The following is a 20729-nucleotide window of genomic DNA, read 5'->3' on the forward strand; positions in this document are numbered from 1 at the left end:
AAGGTCCTGTAGGCATCTGTGTAGATGTGGTGTCAGTAATGCGCAATGTTGGTGTCAGTAGGTAAGTGGTCTTCTCTTGGTGTCAGGCATATACTAGTGGATCAGCTGAATGGCAGCAGGATACTGTAAGTAACTGTTACTCTTTTCTGTGAGATGTATTGTCTTTTTAACTGACATTACCTGAAGTTTGTGCAAAGAAATGATCATTCTCTGGAAGTCTGTAAAGCTGGTTGAGTAATTTGTAATGGGGAAATGCACTGCTCCTCTCAAAAGACAGATTACAAAGAGTATATATGTCAGCTTTTTTTAGACTGTCTGTAAACTTGCCTTCCTGTAGCAGTAACATTATAAACATGTAATTTAAAAAATAATAATTCAGCAGGGCATTGAGGTCTTAAAAGCAAGTGGTCTAAATATGTGTGTCTGTAGAAAAAAGGAATCTGATGGAAGGAGAAATGACCCTACCTTAAAATTATTGAAGTGTGCTTGTTCTCTAATGTGTTTGAAATTTATTTTTAGTATACTTGCTGTCTTTTGAACAGGTAAATATTTGTAAAGTACAGATTCAAATTCACAAAAAGATCCTTAAAACTTAGTGAATATATATGTAGATACCCAATATGATCTTCTACTTATATATTAATTTTTATTTTCTCTGTGTATGTCAGAAGTATGTTTTGACTGTATTACTCTTTTAAACATTTTACAGAAACTAGAGGGAAAAGGGAGAAAGACAGAGAAACAAGAGATGATCGTGATTATGACCAGGAGCAGAGTACCTCCAGGGATCACAGAGATGACAGAGAGTCTCGTGATGGAAGAGATCGGAGGGAGCCAAGAGACAACAGAGATCGGAGGGAGCCAAGGGAATCCAGAGACACTCGAGACTCCAGAGATACGAGGGATTATAGCAGAGATACCAAAGATAGCCGTGATCAGAGAGACTCGCGCTCCACACGAGATTCCCATGACTACAGAGACAGAGAGAGTCGTGATGCCCATAAAAAGGATGACCAGTATCAGGAGGACTTGCGCAGCTATGGAAGATCACATGGCAGAGAGGACAGCTCTCGTGCTGAAACAAGGAATGACTCCAGAAGTGACTCCAGAAATGAGAGCAGAAGTGATAGAACTGGCAGAAGTCGAGGCAGAGGTCCAGAATTATCTGACAAGGGTATTGCGTGATTTAAAAAATTAATAAGTGTCCATATCACTGGAGACTGAGTATTGATATTCATACTATCGTGTTTAATATTTGTTATGGAAGTGCTGCCAAACAGTTCAGTGCATGCTTTTAAGGCTTTGTTCAATTCCATTGTCGTTAAATTGGAACAGTTGCTTAAATTTATAGCACTCCTGTGTTCTCCTTTCATTAAAGTGGCATAACACTCGTATTCTGCCATCCCATTTTAAAACAAACCCTAACCCTTACACCACTCTATTTAATGTTTCTGCAACCCTAGGTTTTCCCATGGGCTACATACACAAGAGGCTGATGTGTAGCAGAAGATTCATAGGGGGCAGTTTGTCTCCATGTACTGGACAGCAGGTTTTTTGTGTTCTCAGAAACAGCTGCATGTCTTGGGTACTTGCAAAACATCTTTCACACAGAACCACCTTTCACCACCCTGCCCCTTCTTAATTGACCAAAAAAAAAAAAAAAGTGGGATTTTAACCCGTGGCAGTAGTTTTGAAAGTCTGATGCACTTTGTAGAACAGCTTCACTTACGACCTTTTAATTGCCTATAGTAAATATATTTTGGCTTTCTCAGGTTTGTTATGACGTTTTCATTAGGGAAATGCCATACAATTTGTATAAGAAAAAATGATCTCTACTTTCTCCACTTAGTCCTGCTTCACTGTCTATAAGCTTACATCCTACTCAGAACAAATGTGAACTGGCTTTTGGACTGTTATATTTCCAGTCAGGAGGCTTCATGCTATGACTAGGAGATGCTGATTTGGAAAGTCTTGAGTCTCCAGTATGAAAATAATAACTTTACAGTTAAAACATGAAATAGGAGCTGTTGCTTAAGTAGAGTTTAGTGCTACAGTTTCTGTTTCCATGAACACTTAATTCAAGTTTATTAGAAGTTACTACTTCAGTTGGTATAAAGTATCAGTAGATTTCCTTACATGTGGAAACTCATCTTTTGTATTGATACATCTCTATTAGGAAGTCGGGGGACTAGAGGATCCCAGGTTGATGGTCACAGCAGTAGTGGAAACTACCATGACAGCTGGGAATCAAGGAGTAGCTACGCTGATCGGGATCGCTATGACAGTCGAGAACAAGCAAGGGATTCCTCCTTTGAAAGAAGACATGGTGAACGGGACAGGCGTGACAACAGAGAAAGAGGTATTTTAATGTATATTTTTACACATACATTTGTAGTCAAATGTATATGTATGAATATGTGTATTTCTCTCTGCTTCCTTTTTCTTCCTTGTTCTGCCCCTACACCATTAATTCATAAATAAGTCATCTGGCACTGCACACTGATACTAGTCCTATCCTTGAGTTACCTTCTGTAGTAACATCTCTTGTATTGGCAGTGTACATGAGTGCTATGGTCTTTCTCCCTCCCCATGGCTATATTTTGGCAGCTTCTGTCTTTATTAATCCAAGTAGTCTTTAAACAAACTAAATTTTTTCCAGAGATTACATTGTACTATGTACAACTTCAGTGTAAAATATTTTTCGCCCTCTTTGCCTCTTCCTCAACTTCATGTACACACTTATAAATCTAAGCTCAAAATCACAATTGTATTTCATTACTTGTTCTGTTTGTCTGTATAGAAACATTGTACTTTTGCACTGTAAATTATTTACGCGTGTTTTGGGGAAGGCCTGACTACTAGACTGACTTAATTATGGACTACTTACTACTAGAGTAAGTTACAGTTTAGGTTTATGATTAATTTAAAAAAACTAATTGCCTAGGGAATTTAATAGTGATGAATGCTTTACTGTGGTCAGTAGTAATTGGCTAGTAAATGTTGGTACAGATACCAGTGGTCATGGAAAGAGTATGAAAGACTGTTCTTTTAGACATAGTATGCAAGATGTCACACTTCTGCACCTGAAAGAGTACTGTGTTGTCTCTAGTGCCAACTTTCACTCTGGAAAATTTGTATTGCTTACCAATTAAGAGAACAGGAGGAGTCAGGGAAATTAAAATAGCATGGAAATGAAAGAAAGAGCTGTGAGGAATAAATACAAAATTACAGTGGGGTTTTTTTTCTGTCTCGAATTTTAGTTGGGAAGTGACAGGTATGTTCTAGCGGTTGTTTAACTGAGTTTTTCAAAGGGATGTTTTGTATGCTACTTTGAGAGATGCATTTTGGCCTGTTGAAATCTGTCTGTTGCTTGTTCTTGTGGAACATTCTGCTTTAGATTCTCTCTTGTCTTGAAAGCAGGATTTCAACAAAGCAGGCTTCCTTTTTCTTGTCACCTGAAAAATCCTGCACTTTGAATGTGTCCTGGGGGTTGGCTTTTGCAGACTAGCTTTCATCTCTTCCACCTCCCCACCCCCAATAAATCCTAGGTATATTATAATGTAATTTGTACTATTCATATCATACAGAGTTCTTAATTTATTAAGAACTAAAAAACCCCACAACCAACAACAAAAAAACAGAAAAAACTTTAGAAGTAAAACATGACATCATAACAAAATAAATTTCTAGAAGGGAAGTTGCTTTGAATGAGTTGTTGTTTTCCTGGAGAGGGGAAATATAAAGAGCTTGAATGGAGATAAGATTTGTTGTTTTTTTCCTTAAAAATTTAGGTCAAATTTTGTAATAGTATGTAGTCAGAGTCACAATTCAAGTCATAGTTTCCATAATTAGACCACAGTCTTAACATTTGTCATTCAGAGAAAAATCCAGATACATTTTGGTCGGTACTTAGTTCTGATATGTAAGGAATTTTTTTAATATGATTTTAAAATGCAAGCTTGCAGATTTGGGCCACGTTTATTCAACTAAGGCAAATAGTAAGTCTTCCAATCAACCACTGAACAGTGCTTCAAAAAATGAAGTCACAAGAAGTGCTGACTATCCACATTAAGTTGTCTAATATACTTCCAGTATCTTAACTAATGTAAGACTTTCATGTGGATATTTTTTCACCTGATGTAACAAATAGGAGTTACAGAACTTCTGTACAAAATCTAGTACTTAATACACACAGTAAATCATACAGTGTTACAGGCATCATCAAAAGAATGTGAAACCTGTTCATGGAACCAATTGTGTGGATTGATGATTTGCCTTTTTTAAAATAAAGTGTTACATCCACATTGCTCAAGTTTGCTTTTAATTTCACCTGGTAACAGGGGAGCTTTAAGTCGCTGTTAATTCACTCAGAAATGAAAATTGATTAAACTGATGGAAATGCACGTTTTATTGATTTAATCCAGTTCAAACTCTCACTGCTCGCCCCTGGTGGATGTTGTCTTCATTTACGGTGAAGTGTATTCTGAGCTTCAAAGTAATGGACCACAAAATACCAACCTCTGTTCATGCTGGGTTTTGCTCTTTTGTATAGTGCTTTTAATATATGTTGTGGAAAAATAGTTTTATTGATTTGTTGTGGTTCAAGTACTACTAACATCAGCATAGAAATTGTTATGAAGCGATCTGAATGTATAGAAATACTCAAAAGATATCCAAAATATAATTAACAAAATGCATTTAAATCTATGGAGAGTAAATATAATCTAGATAAATCAGGTTTCACTGTCCTTCTGGATTAGCAGTTTTCTACATAAGTTTAGTTTTCTTTCTGACTCTATTCCACAGTCTGAACAATGAAAAACTTGGCTTCTAAAACTGAGACTCTGCAGTGAATATGTATGAAAACTTACAGCAGTTCTGCTTCCTGTATCTTATCATTGCCTCTCCCTTTTTCATGGATTTGGTTGTGTATTTCTTTGCAGGGTTCTCCTGTGATGAGACAGGCCAGTATTTCTTACTTTGCGGTAACTTACGTATGTATTAGTGTGAGTTCCTGTAAAGCCCATGGCTTTTTTAACAGGTTAAGGAAGTAAAATTTTTGTAGAGAAGTCTTTTCATATATATGTCATTTTGAGCTTTTTGGGATCTTATACCAGATTTTGAATTGAGTAATGCAATGGTAGTAGCTAGGCTGTGAGGCATATAATAACCTTTTGAAGCCATTCAGAAAAATCTGATAGACAGTAAAATCTTTGTAGTAACTTTTGGTTAAAATAAGGAGAGCCCACTCGCTAAATATTGAAAAAATCTTTCAAAGTTAGTACCGCTTTTTGTATTTTCCCTCCCCAAACGAGTTTTCATGTTTCTGCAGAGTTGCTTTTCATTTAATGCAGACCAATACCTAGATTGTCGAAACAAAAGCTTTTGGGTTTTTATAAGTGTAGTGGAAGCACTTTATGTCCCTTTAGCACTTGGTAATCAAACCTGCTTCTCTTTGCAGATCAGAGAGCAAGCTCACCAGTACGACATCAAGGACGAAGTGATGACCTCGAGCGGGATGAAAGAAGAGAGGAGCGAAGGGTAGATCGGTCCGATGATAGGAGAGATGAAAGAGCCCGGGAGAGAGAGCGAGAAAGGGAGAGGGACCGAGAGAGGGAAAGAGAAAGAGACCGGGAAAGAGAAAGGGAGAAGGAAAGAGAGTTGGAACGAGATCGTGCTCGGGAAAGGGAGAGGGAGAGAGAGCGGGACAAAGACAGGGACCGCGAGCGGGACAGAGACAGGGACCATGATAGGGAGAGGGAACGGGAGAGGGAGAGGGAGAAGGAGCGAGAGCGAGAGCGGGAGCGGGAGGAACGAGAAAGGGAGCGAGAGCGAGAAAGAGATCGAGAGCGGGAACGCGAAAGGGAGAGAGGTCGAGACAGGGATAAAGAAAGAGACCGCCAGAGAGACTGGGATGACAAAGAAAAAGGAAGGGAAGACCGCAGGGATAAGAGAGAAGATACCAGAGAAGAAAGAAGTTCAAGAGATATCCATGAGGAAAGAAAATCCAAGTGAGTGGATCCAAATGTTACTTCCGTCAAAGAGGAAGGGCTGGGAGTGGGGGGAGGGGGGCAGGGAAGGGGAAGGCAGTCTTTTACTGTTGATTTCACTAAGTTAATAAGGAAGGGGGAATATCATAAGGAAGAAGATACCTTGTTCATGCAGAGGCCTGGTATGGAGCCATGGCTTGCCTGCATCTGTATGGCATATACTGGTGGCCCCACAATCAGTGCTATGCTGGTGAAGTTAATCCGATGCCTTGTTAGTGCGGAATCATGGCACTACTCAGGAGCTAACAATTGAGTTGGATGATGTCATTTTCCCTTCTAAGCATACTTGCATGGTCTTGCCTTTAATAATGCTGGAGTTTTTGGGAACATAATAGCAGACTGTGGTGCCTTTTGAAACCTGGAAAGTCAGATAGCAGCTAACTTGGTCAGGGTTCATGACTTTATTCATTACATTTCTGTGGAACATGCATTACCCTTTGCACTACTAAATTTTCAGTACCAGAAGGCTACCAGCGAAGGTGTGAATACTATCCCAAATAAATGTGTGGTGTTTCCTTTAAGTGTGTAGCACTGATTCAGTTCTTTTTTTTTCATTTAGTATACTAAAATTCTCATTGTTCTTTCAATAGTAAACAAAACAGCATTGCCTTGAATAGCTGCTTTGCTTGGAAATTATTAGTTTCTTTTGTGTGAAGGAATTGTGGATTCCCATAGATCATCTAATATGGGCTCTCCCCTATCCCAATGAGAGGAGAAGTAAGCAAGTGTCTATGTGGAGGCTTAGCTGCCAGCTGGGTCAGCTCACTGCAAGGATCATTGCCACACGGAAAAATTGATCTTGGTAGTCTTTCATAACTTCTTCTAAAAAGTTACCTTTGTAAGTGTTAGAGTTTTAGTTTGAGGTATCTTACAGTATGGTCAGAAAACTGATCATACTTGCTGTTTTGGAAGAACAACTTAGAAAACTACAAAACTTTCTGGCATCCTTAGATGCATTGTCTTCTGTATGAGGTGCTTAACTTCAGGCACTGTATTAATGATAAACTCAATTAATGAATAGTTTTCTTTAAGGAATCCTGAAGAAATTTAACTGTATGTGTTTCTTCCACAGGAAGCGTCACAGAAATGAAAGCAGTCCAAGTCCTCGTCAGTCACCCAAACGTCGCCGTGAGCACTCTCCCGATAGTGATGCTTACAACAGTGGAGATGATAAAAGTAAGTAAGAGTGAGCTCTCCCTGCAGCTGGATCCAGCTTACCCTCTACCTATGGCAAATAACTTGCAATCTTTAGGAGAAACATGGTGAGAGCTTTTGTAAGTGTCCTCCTCCCCTTATTTTTATAAGCAGCACCATTTTGCTTAATCTATATATTTGTCTTTTGTTTTGTCACTATGTTACATCTGCCAGGTGACAGTGACTTCCACATCTATTAAGATGCATGTTTACCAAAATGGAAATAGTCTGTTGCTATTGCAGCAGCAGAAAAACTTAAGAAATGTAACTGAAATAATGGATTATGTGTTTTAATAGACACTTTGTGGCATGCACAAGATACCAAATGCTCACATATTCAACTCCCTAAGCAATACAAGTAAATTCTTCTTTTCCCGTTTTCTAGATGAAAAGCACAGACTTCTGAGTCAGGTTGTGCGGCCACAGGAATCACGGTCACTGAGCCCCTCTCATGTTACGGAAGAGCGACAGAGTCGGTGGAAAGAAGAAGATAGAAAATCAGACAGAAAGGAAAGTTCCCGGCGTTACGAAGAACCAGAGTTTAAAGAGAGGGTTTCTTCGGCAGATAAGCAAAGAGAGCAGCCAGATGCTTCAGAAGGCTCCCGCTCCAGGATTCAGGAAAATCTTGGACACCGTCCCTCTGAAGAAAGAGATGCTTCTGATAGAATGCATGATGACAGCAAGAAGAAGTCTAAAGTACAGAAAAAGGCCACAAAGAAAAAGAAGGATGAGGACAGTGGTGTGGAAAGGTATGCTAATGAATCAACGACTGAAGAAAGCCAGGTCTTTTCACCCAAGAAAGGTCAAAAAAAGAAAAATGTAGAGAAAAAGCGGAAGAGGTCCAAGGGTGATTCTGAAGTTTCTGATGAAGAAATTGTTCCACATCATAAAAAGAAGAAAGGCCCAAGAACCCCCCCTGTAACAAAAGAAGAATTGGTTGAAGCACCACCTGAGAAAGCTGTGGCAGAAGTCCCTCCAAAAAGAGAAGATACAACGTTTAGTGACTGGTCAGATGAAGATGTTCCCGAACGTGGTGACATTGTTGTTCCAGAACGAAGCACTGAGGATTCCCATAGGAAAAGTCACAGAACGAGGGGAGAAAAGGTGGAAGCACCTCATGTTACTATAGAGGATGGACCACACCGTAAACCTGTGGATCAGAAGCGCAGCAGCAGCCTTGGTAGTAATCGGAGCCATGCCTCAAGCAGACTTAGATCCCCTTCCAATGAGTCAGCTCATCGCAGTGGAGATGACCAGACTGGACGGAAGAGGATCCTGCACAGTAGCTCTAGGGACAGGGACAGGGATAGGGACAGGGACAGGGACAGAGAGAAGAAAAGCTTAGAAATCACTGGGGAACGAAAGTCCAGAATTGATCAGTTGAAACGAGGGGAACCCAGTCGCAGCACATCTTCAGGTAATAAGATACATTTTAGTGAGACCAACCTATATAATTTCTGTATAAAAGTGCAAAGGTACAAATCCCAAATCATTCTTGTATGGCAATATTCCCTCTTCATTTGTAATCAGTGTGAAGGGAGAGGGAGGGGCTCTGCCATTCATTGTAAAACTAGAGTGAATTAAGATTCCTGCAAGTGTTACCATATTTGAGAAGGTGATTCTCAGCAGGCAGGATTACTACTTTGTTTACACCAAAACATTCAGTCAGATTCAGTTAATGCTAACTGGGGAATAAAGCGATTTGTAGGACAGAAAAGAGAAAATGCTTGTGCGAACAGAACATTGAGGTAGTTTTATTATCTAAATAATGTTCTTAAATTCATTACTAACATTCATTTTGATATGGAAATACTGAAGTTATGCAAAATGAAAATGTCTCTTCTTTCTGAAAGAGAGATCCATTATCATCTCAGGAGCTACTTTCACTGAGGTAAATCTGTCATGGTTCCTCTTAGGCATGCTTTTAATGCATATGGAAATCATCTTTGTTGCAAATCAAAATAATCGCAATTGACTTGTTTTATTTGTGTAGTTCTTGTCAAAAAAAAAAAAGGTAAAATGTTTTAAAATTTAACAGCATCAGTAGGAAAATATCTTCCTCCTAAAGCACTAGAGCTCTGTGTTCTCCTCATGGTTACATGCCTGAAATTATTTTTCTGAATTCATCATTTGCTATCTAAGACATTGCGAGCTTTTGGAAGACATATTTTGAAACTTTTGAATTTTGAGATGATTTTTTGTTTGTTTGTTTGTTTTGGTGTTTTGCTCTCCCCCTTGCCTAAATTTCTGAGTTAAAATGATGTGCCTTCAGTTTGGCTTATGTCATAGCAGGAAGTAACCACTAAAAATCTTTCGTGAGTGGGAGAAATACCTTTTATTTTTAAGTAAGGTTAAATTGATAGGCAATCTGAAGGTGTTACTGATTTGAAGATGATGCTTTTGAGAAGTATATTTTCATACCTGAATCTTCAAAATGCTTTGGTCTAGTAAAATGGTATTACATTTACATGCTGTAGTCACTTATATATTACAAATATTTTATTCAGATCGTCAAGATTCAAGAAGCCACAGTTCAAGAAGAAGTTCTCCTGAATCAGATCGTCAGGTCCATTCCAGATCTGGGTCCTTTGATAGCAGGGAAAGGCTTCAGGAGCGAGATCGACATGAACATGATCGTGAACGAGAGAGAGACAGGAGAGAGGGAAGACAGAGAGACTGGGACAGAGATGTTGACAAAGACTGGCCAAGGAGCAGGGAACGAGAGAGGCTCAGAGAACGAGAGAGGGAGAGAGAAAAAAGACGAGAGCTGGACAGAGAGAGAGACAGACAACTACCTGATACTGCTGAGAGAGAGAGAGACAGAACTGTTGACATCCCCTCTCAAAAAGAATCAACAAAACACAGTGAAACGAAACTGGACAGAGATCATGAAAAGGAATTTGATGGTGTTTGTCGGGATTCAGCGGCATCAGAGAAGGAAAGAACAGACAAAGACTTAGGACCTTTACAAGGTTATGAAGATGGAAATGAGGCCGAAAAGGTAGAGAGTTTGGAAGGTGAGATATTTTGGGAAATAACTTGGATTGACAAATGTTTCATTCTTTCTCTTTTAGCATAGTGCTGAACTGAACTATATTAGAATAATTTTCTACTAAAAGGATTGTTGGCTCCAGCTCTTCTACTGTGGAAGCAGACACAGCAAGAGAGAAATCTGATGGCGTCTTCCTTAGTGTTAATTATGTTAGTGCTATTTGTTAATTTCTGAAGAAGTCTTGAGGCAAAGAAGCATAAATGATCTGAGGTATAATGTCACCAAGGTGTAGCGTTTCTGAATAAGCAGTTTGTTAAAGAATAATGCCCGAATTTGATTGCCTTGTTATATCATTGTAAGATCTATTTCTTAGTTGAGAAGTGACAGGTTGGGGGGGGGGGGGGGGGGAAGTGTTGACTTGGATCTGTTCTTTGGGTTTAGTGGTGGGTATTTTTCTGCAGAGCCCAATTATCATAGAAATGATTGTCTGATGAGTAGGTGAAACATATGTGTGGCTTGGCACAACAGTCCAAAAATGGCTTTCCTGAGGTAATCTGATTAAATGCAGCTTCAGTTTGCTGGCCGTAATTGTACTGGGGAAAACATGTTTAGGATTAATAAATAAAGTAACTAAGAGGCAGACAATAACAAACTCTTGTCACATGGATTAGACAGCTTGAGCTTTGCATGGATAGGGAGTTTGGGAAGTACTTTTCACCTATATCAACGATGTAGAAGAAGCAAGAGTCTGAATCCAGAGTAACTGGTGTATGTTACAGTTAAGTTCAGTTAAGTTGGGTATTTTTGGTGACTGCAGAAGTTTCCTTCTCTAAAATCTGTTGAAAGGAAAAAAAGCATTGTAGGATTTGGAATTTTTGGCTGTTTAGGATGGTAAGACCTGAAGTCCATAGTCTTTAGAAACAGAAAGAGAAACACGAATCAAGCTTTTGTAGTTTTACACAAGGTAACAGGACATTGTCTCATCATATTTGTATTCTTAAGAAGAATTGTCTGTAGTGTTCGTTGTTAATTTGAGCAGTTAAATGTTGTCTGGAGAGGATGATGAGGAATATTTAATACTACTTATACCTCCTACCTGATTACTCGCAAAGTGGTCATTAGGGTTGATTGATTCAATTGAGAAAATTGCGTTTAAGGAGATTATCTGTAGAGTGGAAGCACTTTTCAAAGATCATATTTAGAGTGCGCATGGGAAAGTCTGCTCTGTTTTGCTGTAATGGGCAGAATTCAGTGATTTGTAAGCTAGAGGAAACAATGGTGGAATAAATCTGAGAGTGCAGTGTGGTAACTTCAGAAGAGAGTTGGTGAAAGGCTACTCCTAGGCACATTACCTGTTTCCAAGAGGGCATCTGTAACTAAACAGGCCATGCATGTTGAACGTGTTCTTCACGTTCTAGCCTTTCAGCAGACTTCTTGTAAGTGTATGAATGTGTGTATTGTGTTCTGTATTTTTCAAAGGTTATGTTCTTAATTCTTTGAAAATTATCATCTGTAGGAAGTTATGCTATATTTAGGATTCATTTTTTTTAGAAAAATAAATATCTTTGGTAAATACTAGAGGGCGTTCCATTTTATTAAAGCATATGTATGTGGCATGTTTATGATTTTCTGAGGTTTAGTGTACTTTATTGTCTTCCATGACTTTATTACTCCTGTTTACCTTGCTTCTTTTAGATGACTAGTATGTCATGGTTTTAATGCAGGATTAATATAGGAGTACATAAGCAGTAAAGGTAATGATAGGATTATAATTAGAAATTACCAGACTGATTTGAAATTCAAAATTGAAAAAGTAATGTGTGTTAATCATGTATTGAGAACTATGGATTATTATTTTTAATTGCTTAATACAGTAATTTTTTTAATGGTTCATCTGTGTTGTCTAAGCACATAGTTATGGTGAGCTAGTGTGTCCAGTAGATCAGTGTGGAGGCAGAAGATGGATCATACAGGCAGGCAGTGAATATTTAAAATCTTAAGGCACAAAATAAAATCTAGTACCGATCACCTTATTTTCCTTTTAAAAAGGAAGAACTTTTTAGAAAACTAAATGCAGTTTCCAAATCTGGTGCGGTTAAGGAGGTATCTGATATTTACTTGGACAAATTACTGTAGTATATTATCTAACAAAATGTGTGAGGACATAATTACTAGGTTATTGTCATGCTGTGAACCTTCATGTGTTTGCTCTAGGAGCCGGCTTAAATAATGCCCAAGATGCTATATGCTTCCTCCAAAGCATTGTCAGGTGGTCTGAGTAGTTACTTTATGCTCTGCTAGCATGTCTTTTACTTGCTTTTTCCATGCTGATTTTTAGGTTAGTTGAGGTAATTTAATTTTTTTTTTTCTCTTCCCTATCTGTACCTTTTCCAAAGGCAAGCAAAAAAAATATTGGGGGCAACTTAAAATAGAGGCCGTTTCCCTTCTGGTTGAGGGATCTGGAAGATACTAGAATAGCTGGCCCACAGGGGAGAATCCCTATAAATTCAGTCTAGTTCGTATGGCACAACTCATTGAGAGTACCATGGTGGAGAACCCTAAGAAAGCCTGAGTTTAGAGCAGTGTGGTTTCTAAATACTTGAATCAGATCTTTCAGTCTTGGAGGTGAGAGAATACCTTCAGATGTTCCTTTCATGTACAGCAAAATGCAATGTTTGAATGTCTTGTGTTTACAGATTTTAAGGAACATGTTTACATATAACAGCACAGGTATTTGTATTATGCATATAGTACATGAATGGAGGAGCATAACAACTGAAGAAGTTTGGCATGGCTTTCTAAAAGCTCTTCTGGTGACTTCCACAAAGAGTCTAAAACTCTGTGAATAATTGCCTCATTCAGGGTATCTTGCAAGTTCTTGTATTTTCGGGGTTTGTTACTTCTTTCTCTTGTAGAGCCTTCAGACTGAATCCTGAGCTTGAATTCATGTACAAAAGCACCTGAAAGACTTTGTGGTGCTAACTTAGATTTGTATTATTACCTAAATATCAGATGATCAATATATGTTTCTTCTGAATATGGCCTTCCATGTGCAGTTTGACTAATACTACACCCAAAAAACCAACAGAGATACATAAAATTCGAACTGCTGCATTGTGTATGGGAGAAATAACTTCTCTGTTTCCATGAGTTAATACCTGTTTTCATGTTGAATTTACTTGTCCCCAAAACCTAACAGTTTAGTTTGCTGAACCTCTTTGTTTTCAGGCTGCTTGAAGTGTGTTTAGAAAACAAGAATTATTGCTTTAAAGCTACAGTATTTATCTGTCTCTGTAGGAGGAGATGAAGAAGCAAAGATTGATGATGTGCAGTCACTGGCATCTGGTGCTGGAGAATATGAGCCAATCAGTGATGATGAACTGGATGAAATTCTGGCAGGTGATGCTGAAAAGCGGGAGGATCAACAAGAGGATGAGAAGATGCCTGGTAAAAGTATAGCAAATCCCCTTTATGATTATTTGAATATAAAGATTAGATTAGTTCGCGTATAATGCTGTTGTGACGTTGACAGTATTTCTGAATTAGGAATGCAGTTTGTATGCTCTTCAATATTTCTTGTTTGTTCTGTAATAGTCAGGTGAGGCTGAGAAGTATAAAGTAAGAAAAGAGTACCGGGACCTGTATCGTGAAGTAGTATTTATCTTGTTTTACGTAGCTAGAAGGGTAAGATTTTTGTTTTTATAAACATGTTTTCATTTATCCCATTTGGTTTTGATAGTTTTTCGGAACTGCTATTTTCAAGCATGGATTAAATCTGTTCATAAATGCTTCCCAAATGCACTGGGAAGCATGGAATTTTCTACTTGCTGTAAGTTTAGTTGTTGGGTCATCAGGGTTGTATCAGCAGTGTTTATGTTTTCTGTGATAAACCTACTGGACAAATGCAGTTGTATGGTTATTCAATAAATAGTATAATATCTCCTTTGAAAAAAAATCCAGCATCCAGAGTTGAAATACTAGCTTTTTAAGCATTTAATTTGGATTTGTCATAGCATGTTTAGTTGTACTGGGATTTTTGTGCATGTTTAAGTCGTGCGTCCAGATCTGTGGCTAAGCAGAGTCCGAGCAGCTTTCCACAAAGGAGTTGCAATGAAAATGAAGCAGAATATTAAGGTTGGGGGTTTAATCCAAAGAGCTTTATATTTGTATGTTCCTTTTTTCCACCAGTCTAAGTGAGTTTTGACATTCTTAGCTGAAGTGTCCAAGGATCTGGCTTGAGAACTGCAGAACAATATTAATCTAAAATATATTGCTTTTAGGAGACGGGGATGTACACAGCATGTGAAATTAATCAACTGTTGTAAGGGATAATGACATGGTAACTCATTCTCTGTCAATGTTTTTGCAGATCCTGTGGATGTTATAGATGTAGACTGGTCCAGTCTCATGCCAAAGCAGCCAAAAGAACCACGTGAGCCTGGGGCTGCACTCTTAAAATTCACACCAGGTGCTGTTATGTTGAGAGTTGGCATTTCCAAGAGATTAGCAGGACCAGAACTCTTCGCCAAAATTAAAGAGACTTGCCAGAGAGTGTTAGAAAAACCTAAAGGTAATTGTTTCTGCAGGGATTGAATTGTCTTTTTACTCAGTGAAAGTCCTTATGAAATGTGCATTAGTTCATTATTTTAAGTTTCAGGGCCACAGAAAGTGTATAATGAGTATTGTGTGAAAATTACAGGAATGTAATGCAGCTGCATGTCAATCAAATTAGTATTTTAATTCCAGCATGGTGGTGAGGTGTTGAATAATAGCCTAATCAAAATTTTTCATCCTAGTTGGAATACTCTTTTTGTGAGAGCATTCGTGCTTTCCTAGCCTAAAGCGTCAGCAGTTTTTTTGAGTGCTAAATATCTTCTGCAGTGAATTAGCAGTAATACTGCAAGAAAGAATTAAGATTTCTTATTTTCTGTGAAGGTCCTCTGCATGTTCTCTTAGTTTCCTTCCGAGGGTCCTCTCCAGAACACACAGATAGGAGTTTTTGGGTCAGAATGAAGGAGCTATGTGAAATTCGTATATTATGTCTCTGCTAGCAGTGGGAAATTAAATAATACACAGGTCTGGCATTTGGACAAAGTGTATGGCATTAGACATGCACGATTGGTGGGATGGACGTGAACTGTACCAGTGCAGTTTACTACAATTCTGTACTGTAAGCAGGGCTTGTGCATGAGGGAGAATACTGATTTTTTCTCTTTGGCATCCCAGGAACCAGCTGAGCTGCTTGCAAGGACTTGCATGGTGGATATAGGTTTTTAGGACTATGAAACAATTGCTTTCTGTAGGATCTCTATGCAAATTATTCCAGGATCTGTATGTGAGAAAATTATAGCTTATACATAATGGTATCTGTGGAGCCTCTGTTTTCAGCAGATTTTTCTGATTTTTTTTATTTTACTCCTAAATTTTAGTTCTTAATTTGAAACAATACTTTTTAATTTTTTGCAACGTTATTCTTTATGCAGTTGTCTTGTTAACTTTGGAGTCTCAGATAAGTGGAGAGGGAAAAAGATAAACTTGCTTCTCCCAGCCTTGTTAATCTCCATGAATGTCACCGCCTGCTTGAGCCATTTTAATTGTGTAACTACTAATCAAAGGCTGTTGCTACTGCTTCTACCTTTTTTTGAAGTCAAATTAAATGCAAACATTCTTAATGCATCATAGATGGTATAATTTGAGGTGTGTACTTGGTATTAGTAAGTACTGTAAATGTCCCACTGCAACGTTTGCAGCTCTTTCTGCACAGTATCAGCTTTCTTCTAGTTTTAAAAAACCCTCAGCTCTTATCCTTAAGAATTCACGTAACCAATGTAATTGATATAATGTTGAGTCTTCCCGAGTTAGCAAATTGTTGTGATACAGTAAAGGTATGAACTATGTCTCTCTCCCTGTAAGCTTTAATTTTGCTGCATACTACTAAAACACTTTTTACTAGGGATTCCTTGCAATAGAAACAGCAGTGCAGGATCACTCCACCAGGCTATTTAAAATGATACCTGAAATAACCTCAGCAGTCCTTGCATGCTTCTCTAGAAATAAACAGAAAGTCCGTAGTGATAATAGGAGGCTCTCCAGCACTGCCTCTGGGCTGTTTTAAGTGTACTCGGATTGAGCAGAACTTGCTCTGGAGAGGAAGGGGGGTTGAAGTGCCTTCCTTGATTTGCCTTTGGTGTGTGCAGTCTCTTCATGCATTGGAATTGCTACACGTGGAACTGCCAGTAGGCTTGCAAATGTGTGCATTTCTTCTGTGATCTGCAAAGCGAAGGTTCCTTGTAGAGTGGTTACACAGCCACAGCACACACATTCTAAACAAAGACACAAATGTGGTGCCCTGAAAAGTGAACGGATTTGAGCCAGATACTCAGTGTGTTACAGTGAAAATGTAGTGTTTTGACTTTAGATTTGCTCATGGTAGTGTAATTTGTTTCCCTGTTTTACTTGCCAAGTTTTGTGTTCCCTTCATTGTTCTTATTGTGGATGAATTTTCTGGTAATACAGTGAAATGCAGGAAAAAGGAAATGCTTGCTTGTTTCAGAGATTTTTTTAATTATTTGGAAAAAAAAAATCTGTGATATATGATAGAATTAGATTTGTAGCTGACTTACCCTTTATCTGTTAAATGCAATTGTTTCCTCTAAGGATATGGACATGCTTACATGTCAGATATGCTCAGCATCTGGCACCTAGGCAGACTCTGCAAGCTGTCAGTGTTACCTTTGAAGTGGCCTTTTTGCATCTTGTCACTTATTTGTGGTCTTGATTGTCCATTGAGGTCATCCTGGTGACTTCAGTGCCTGACCTTGATTTCATGTAACTTTTTTGTTTCTTTTCACCTTGTTTAAAAACTAGTTTTACTCAGCTTCATCCAGATTTCTCTGGGTGGGTGGTACAAAAATGATTTGTTCTCTTCTGTCAAAACTGCTGTAGCAGTCTTTGCTTTTAGCTGCTATATTTTCCCCAGGTTTATTGTTGCCTCTAGTAATTCTTTGCTAAACACCCAGTATTTTAATATAGAGAGCCAGCTGGATTAGATTTAGCTTACATACCTTACCTTTTTTTTTTTTTTTCCAAATATATCATAATCTTCCTATTTATTGTAAAAGGATTATAAATCAATGAGCTGCAGTCTGGCCATGTGCACACTTTTTGTCTTTGTCTGCATGTCATAGAAACAAATTTGTTGCAGAATAAGGCTAACCTCAGGATCTGTCTTTTCTTAAAGTGGTTAGTGTTCTAGCTGTATACTGTTTCTTCTGATAAATATATTAAAAAACTAGTCCTGCCACTTTCAGTGCTGCTAACAAATGCTTTAGATGAGCGGGTAGGAGGATATAGTTTGCTAGCATCTGTTGACTTGTTCTCCAGGTACATCCACCATGTATAAAAGAATTACTCTACATAGTCGTATTGCACTTCTGCATAGCCATACAGACTCTGTGTTGACACTGGTACAGTTGTCTCGTGTCTTGCAGAGAAGTGAAACTTAGACCACTTTCCGATTAATGCTAGTAGTAAATACCTTTTGTCACACATGTCTGACCATAAATGATACCTTCTCGTCTGTCCCACAGCTGTCACTTGATTTTTAGGCTTCTCAGTGCTCGCTGTCTAAATACTGCTTTCCAGTGCTGAAGCTACATACGAGGGTACCCATTCTTCCCTTTAAATGATGAAGGATTCAGGGCATTTTATAAATGGCTATATCCTTTTTCCCAAACCTTGATATTGTTTAGAAGGCAGAAATACAAATATTAAAACTTTAAGGAATTTCATATTAATGTACATTACTGTTCAAAAATACCATGCTTGTGATATGCAAATATCAATTCCTTGTAGATGCAGAAAACCTTTTTGAACATGAACTGGGGGCCTTGAACATGGCTGCACTTCTACGAAAAGAAGAGAGAGCAGGTCTTCTCAGTAATCTGGGCCCTTGCTGCAAAGCACTGTGCTTTCGAAGGGATTCTGCAATTCGTAAGCAGCTAATGAAGAATGAAAAGGCAAGTGTTTTGTTTACAGTGCTTGGTCAAAATACGGAATCACAGATTCCACAATGCAAAAAAGCATTTCTCTAGGGAGATAATTTTTGTGGTTGTTGTTCTGAAGTAGACCTAGTTCTTCAAATAATGGAGAACAGCTGTTTCTTTGAAGAGGTTGTAAGGTGTTTATTTTTTACTTAGGATGAGAGATTAAGATTGAGGCTAGAAGTAGGTGCTTTTTCTCATTTTGAGGTTTAGATTCTGGAGATATATTTCCTATATTTAGAGAATACATCATAAAAATAATTGTTTAAAATACAATTTCAAGGACCATTGTTGAATAATTCTTCTGCTTGAGATTCCATGTACTTTTATAAGAATTATAAGATTCTGTTCTTCCAAGTTAAAATTGAAAGAAAAAATATTTTAGCCATTTTTTTGCACTGCAGTAGGTTTTATGATCTTGCATGCTAATAGAAAAATCATTAATTCTTAGTCTTTTCTAGTGAATACCTATGATTAAAGCTCTAATTATTGAGAGTACTTGAGGTTAATTTCTGAGTTTGCATGTTAAAAGCCACTGTTTTCAGTTCTTTCTTTATTTTTTATTTTTCATTTTTAATTTCAACAGGGTGCAACAAAGCAAACATACACAAATTCTGCAGCAATGGACAGCGACCTGTTACGGTTGAGTCTACGGTTATTCAAACGAAAGACTGTGTGCCAGGTTCTTGGGCAGGAAAAGACAGAGGATAGTAAAATTCCACAACCAGCTATCCAGCAAGAAGCGTGTGTGTCTTGAGCGAATGACCACAGTGGCACTTTCTAGTTGATGTCCCACTACCAGTGTTGGTACTGATTGATATTTAGAACTGGTTCATTGGAAAGCAGCTCTTAGAAGATGGAAGAAAATAACTCCGTTTGTACACAGATAAGAATTACTGGGTTTAGATGTAAGTAAAAGGGGTAAAAAATAAAGACTTCTGTGTGAAGTTCTCTATAAGTTTTATAATATTGAATCTTACACTGTAACATAAACCTCTTTTATGGTGCATCAAGTGTAATAATGTGAAGATGTCTGGGTTTAGCAGTTTATAACACCACCTGACATTAAACTGAAGAAAACTGTCTGTGTATCTCTTTCCTTATTGTGAATGGGGTTTTCCACCATCACCCTGGTCCTTCGGTACACATCTGGAATTTCTTAAATAGCTCACTTCCTGGGAGTTTGTCTTCCTCCACTTTCCAAATCTCTTTCTTACCACAGAAGCCTCTGTTGTGGATCTGGATTTGGACAAAACTCTAGCTCTTTGCCATCTTTCACGTAGTTTCCTCTTTAATTTCTGGACACAAAAATTTGGTCTAGTCATTTAAGGCTCCCCTTTCTGTTGATGAAAAGAACTAAAAAAAACCTTCCAGGAAATGATTTATGACCAGGTTTAGATGCCTATATGTGAAACTAACAGCATTTTCAAAATTTCTGCTGCTTCCAAAAGGAGGGCTAATGCTATATTTTACATACTACTAAGTATCAATCCCATGCAGCAACCTGAGGGTACTTCACACTCGATGAGTTTCAGGAGTTTTCAAACGTGAACAGTAAAGGCAGTGAGCAATGATGTTTTGCTGGGTGTTACAGATTTCAAGGGCCTGATTAGAGACTTGTCAAGCCTGGGATCAATTTTGTAAGAATTGTTTTCAGTTTGAGAAGTTAATATCTTGTGTGGGATCTTTGAGTGATACCAGTAACATATGTTTAAGTAGTCTGTGGAGTCCTCCATGTGAAAATGAGACTTCTAAAACTTAAGACTAAGTCTCTATACACCTCTCTACTTTTCCTGGGTTTAATCCTGAAGTGTTGCTTTGAATTCTGCTTGTGGAGGGTAGGAACGAAATCCATAGTTTAACCTTGATACTGCCTTGCTGCAAAGCAGCTTGTTCTCATTGTTCTCATTCAGGTTGAAAATCAGTTGTGAACTACTACATTTTTTGACAGCTGTTTTGTATTAATTTCTTACCTTTTTTGTCCGCATGGAAGCAGCACACTGAGGTGGGATGTTGACTGTGCGCTTTAACAGCAGGCCTGCCTCACATCTCTTGTGGTTACTGACAGTTGTATTGGCTTCAAGCAAAGGCCTAAATATGAATAGCAATTCAGTTCCAATACAAAGATTTCTTACTGTAATGCTTTCCTATAATGCCTAGTACATAAGTGTTCAGTAAAATGTTCTTATACTATGTTTAAAGTATTATTAAAGAAAATGTGAGGGGGTTTTATTTATATTTTTGTAAGTGCCCACACTAGTGTATATGTACTTGTATCAAATAGAAATGACTTGAGAAATTTCTACCATTTGTTTGATTCTTATTAAATTGTGTGATCAAGGCAAAACTTTTATCTTCTGAAGTTTTTCACTTGTTGAACATTTTTAAGGGACTTAATGACTATTATTTTTAATGTCATCGGTGATTTTATGTATGCTTATAAAAAAGTCT

General features: G+C 38.0%; 1 protein-coding gene across 4 annotated transcripts in view; it reads left to right on the plus strand.

Moving 5' to 3' along the window:
- Positions 1-19361, plus strand: part of ZC3H13 (zinc finger CCCH-type containing 13) — a 48146-nt gene extending 28785 nt beyond the window's left edge. For 3 of the 4 annotated variants that reach the window (XM_040583923.1, XM_040583924.1, XM_040583926.1), the window contains 10 exons: positions 710-1174; positions 2177-2359; positions 5462-6011; positions 7123-7226; positions 7630-8661; positions 9752-10261; positions 13534-13689; positions 14606-14806; positions 18091-18254; positions 18865-19361. In XM_040583923.1, the coding sequence (XP_040439857.1) occupies positions 710-1174; positions 2177-2359; positions 5462-6011; positions 7123-7226; positions 7630-8661; positions 9752-10261; positions 13534-13689; positions 14606-14806; positions 18091-18254; positions 18865-19035 (3536 nt within the window). In that variant the 3' untranslated portion in view covers positions 19036-19361. The remainder of the gene's footprint in view (positions 1-709; positions 1175-2176; positions 2360-5461; positions 6012-7122; positions 7227-7629; positions 8662-9751; positions 10262-13533; positions 13690-14605; positions 14807-18090; positions 18255-18864) is intronic. The other variant, XM_040583925.1, reaches the window with a different exon arrangement.
- Positions 19362-20729: the final 1368 nt, after the last annotated feature.

This window comes from Falco naumanni, chromosome 2, assembly GCF_017639655.2.
Source record: "Falco naumanni isolate bFalNau1 chromosome 2, bFalNau1.pat, whole genome shotgun sequence".
NCBI lineage: Eukaryota > Metazoa > Chordata > Aves > Falconiformes > Falconidae > Falco > Falco naumanni.